The 3,786-nt window shown below is 34.5% G+C and overlaps 1 protein-coding gene across 1 annotated transcript in view; it reads right to left on the bottom strand.

Annotated features, from left to right (window-relative positions):
* Positions 1 to 3,643, bottom strand: part of LOC114636233 (vomeronasal type-2 receptor 116-like) — a 4,922-nt gene extending 1,279 nt beyond the window's left edge. The window contains exons 1-2 of the mRNA XM_028784438.1: positions 3,599 to 3,643; positions 1,280 to 1,403 (exon numbers count right to left, since the gene is read on the bottom strand). Of these exons, the coding sequence (XP_028640271.1) occupies positions 1,280 to 1,403; positions 3,599 to 3,643 (169 nt within the window). The remainder of the gene's footprint in view (positions 1 to 1,279; positions 1,404 to 3,598) is intronic.
* Positions 3,644 to 3,786: the final 143 nt, after the last annotated feature.

Here is a 3,786-nt window from a genome sequence, read left to right as displayed (position 1 = left end):
ATAAACTTTTAACTTGGCACCATACATAATACTAGTGAATACAGGGCTCCCCATATTTTCATAAAATATGTCAAGAGTGATACTCAGTTTTCTAAATTTCAAATAAGATTGAACTTTTATTTTTAAAAGAATGTTTTTCAGGATGACAAAAATATCTGAGCCCAGAGTAACTTTCATGTCTGAAGACTACTTCCTTGTTCTAGCCTAAAATTTAGATTCCTGCCTGAAATTACTTCTTTATTCTTCCCTAATATTTAGATTCCTGCCTGAAATTATTTATTTCTACTAGCCTAATGTCAGATTCCTGCCTGAAGCCCCCTTCCTTGTCTTTGGCTGATGTCATATGCTTGCCAAGCAACCCCTTTTTGTTCTTGGACCATGTCAGATTCTTGGCAAGCTGCCCTAAAAGCTCTCCATGCCCCCCACTCCTCCTTTTTTTTAAATTACTAAACTAGATTTAGCCTGTCTTAGGTTGTTCTGACAAGAACGCCTTCCATCCCTTTCATGGAAAATGCTATTATCAAAAGCTATCCACTTCTGACTTATGTTGGTAAGGCTCTGTTATAAGATCTCTACCTAGAACTGATTTTAATACTTGCATCTAACTAAAATGGTATAAAAGCCAAAAAGAAAAGGCAGGATGAGATAGGGAGTTTCTAGAGAGGGGAAATGAGGAAAGGGGATGACATATAAAATGTAAATACATACAATGTCCAATAAAAAGAATGTTTTTATTATGCAAAATATCCTATAAGGAAAGCAAATACTCACTTGAATATCTGGTAATGTTACAAGTTATTGTTTGCCCTCTTCATTCATCTTACAGAGGACTTGGATTTATTTACCCATACTCACTGACTTGTTTTGTCTTCCATGCGCTTCTTTATATGCAAGGTAAGTATAGACTTGCGTCAGAGCACAAACATCATGGCAAAACAAATGACTACATTAACCATTCATGATCTAGGTATATTTTTATAGAGCATTAAATTCTAGGAAAGATGATGTCTAGAGTACACTGGCACTGAAGTTTTCTTAATAAAACCATTTATTTGAGAGTGTGCCATCTATTATAAATTTTCAAGGACTCAAAAATATAGGACAATTTCTACCTTTTTTCTTAGTAAGGACATTTTAAATTATTATATTCCTATAATGATTAACTTAGGCCTGAAACATATTTTATTTTTAAACTTTCATTTTAGACCACTTCAGCATTCAAATATGAGAGCAAGATGAGAATCCATGTGGAGAAATTATTCCAGAAGGAAATACTCACTTGTCTCATTAGAAATTTCGTTTTCTGGGCAAGGTTTGCAGTGAAAACAGCATGATGCCATTCCTTCCTTCCTGAATTTTCTAAATCCAGGACCACAATCGGCACTGCACACAGAAGTCAGCATCTAATGAAAAGTAGACAAATGCTGCTAACAGGATTTTTACTTACCTCTTATATAATTATATTATATTAGCATATGATATTAATAAACTAATTTTATATACAACAACAAAGTTAGAAGATTTTACACAGTACATTGTATAATGACTGATATCAATATATTGAAAAAATGAGAAAAAATTGAATTGTTTCCTAACTCCTTGAAATTCAGGAAGAAAAGCTGTGTGAAAACACTACAGAGATTTCAAGGTGGTTACTCTAGTTAATTCTTGTCACCTGATCACATAATTCAGTGTAAAGGCACAGAGAATTCTAGGTCAGAAATTACCTCCATCAGACTCACCTGTTATGAAATATTTGCGGCATATATATTAAATTGTTAATTGATGTAAGGGTGCCAAGCCTATTGGGAGCAGTGTTGTCTGTAGTCATTGGAAATCATGCACAACAAACCAGTAAGCAGAGTTTCTTGAGTGACTATGTTTTAATTGCATTATCTAAGTGCATGCCTTTCCTTCACTTGAGTGTAACCCATGAGTCAAATCCACCTTTTCCTCTTCATGTTGCTTATAGTTACTGTTTTGTAGCAGCAACATAGTAGCAAATTAGGAGCAAAGGACATCCAAAACAGGAAAATAAGGCCTCACATATCAGATAACCAAGATAACCTCAACAACCTTAGGACAGGAAACTTTATCAATCTAAGTGGAAACAGATAAACAGCAGCCTATAACCAGCTCTACTTCATTTGTGGTTTGCAGGTCCTGAGGTGATGTGTAGTGACCAGGAAGATAGAGTGTTTCCTGAGGTGGAAAGAATTTACAGAGCTTGCAAATGGTGTCAAAACCTGAGGCAGATTTAAATTGCTTAAAGTTAATTCAATTATTTCTGAGATAAAAAAAATTTTGGCTTTACAATGAATCTTGGGATGGTTATGTAGATGCTGCATTGGAACTTATCTGATATCTGCATGCTGAATTTGAATCCTTTGTTTTTGTTAAATCCTGATTGCCATCACAGAGTTTCTTATCCACAGACTCATCCCATGGTCTCCAGAAAAACGGTTAACCAAAACTCTTTTTGGTTTTTTTTTTTTTGGGGGGGGGTTGATAAATAATCTTGCCTTATAATATTAATATAATCAACTTTCTTTATGTTTCAGGGCACAATATTTTTCTTCTTTTACTCTACTTATTTTTATTATTTATTTTCATGCTTACTAAGATTTTAAACACTTTTTTTACAATGATTTCAAAACATACATTTCCTTGTCCATATTCTGCTCATTTCATTTAAGGCAGACTAACCATTTCTACACATGTTTGAGTAGAGTCAATTTAAAAGTCTGACTGATGACAAATTCAAAGAGATACTCCTGATTCATAATTCGAATGATGTAAATGAAATACATGTGTCAGTACAAAGACATGGTCTCACTTTGATTTTAATGGAAATTCTTTGATCCTTCTGTTCATGTGGTACAATGTCATCCACAGGTTTAACACAGAAATCTTCATTTTTACAACATGTGTTTTCCTTGATTGTCAAATTTTTGTTTATTTTTTTAATTTGATAAGTGATGCTTGTTAGACTGTATTAAGAGCATTTTCTGCATGTTTTTCTGGAAAATATCTTTCTATGTTTATTTAAGTTTATCCTTGGTTTAATTGTGTGATGTTTTACACTTAACTGATATGCTTACAATGAACCATACTTGCATTCATGGCATGAAGTCATCTGTGTACAAATTGATATTTAAATTGTGTCTTGTCATCTGTTGGTAGATGTCTAGTGAATAATTATTTTAGGCGTGTCTATCAATGATCAATGAACTAGTAGTATAATTAGGTTTCTTCTGTTCTACTTCGCTACATTGCTTCCTGCCTCTCTCATTTTTACAGATGTACTCTGTTCAAGTATAAAAGGGAGTTATTTTTTAAACTCCTAGGGATTGCAACAATAAATGCCCATTTTTGTTGTTATTCATTTTGTTTACTTATATTTCAAATATTATGTCCCATCCCAGTCTACGATCCATGAACCTTGCTCTCCACCCCCTCCCCTTTCCCTCTAAGAGAGTATTCCTCAATCTACCCTCCCATTCCAGGCTCATCCCTCTAGCATCTCCCTTCTTTGGGGCATCAAGCCTTCACAGGAAGAAGCAATCAAAACGTCAATTTTTAATAAACCAGTTGTTACCTCAATGGCCAAACTGATGTGAGTACCTGTGTTCTTAATAGCCATGGTGCTGGTTAGTCATTATTACTACCAAGGACCATAACTTGGACTGTAGTCCTATAGCACCAAGAGGCTACTTGTGTGCAGCCTCTCTATGGAGAAAAGTTTCTAGCAGGACTGAAACTGGCTGGAAGGCTCCTTAAAGGATG

The sequence above is a fragment of the Grammomys surdaster genome, unplaced genomic scaffold, assembly GCF_004785775.1.
Source record: "Grammomys surdaster isolate TR1022 unplaced genomic scaffold, NIH_TR_1.0 123046, whole genome shotgun sequence".
NCBI lineage: Eukaryota > Metazoa > Chordata > Mammalia > Rodentia > Muridae > Grammomys > Grammomys surdaster.
The sequence above is the reverse complement of the archived record's forward strand: the minus strand, read 5'-3'. Positions and strand labels throughout refer to the sequence as shown.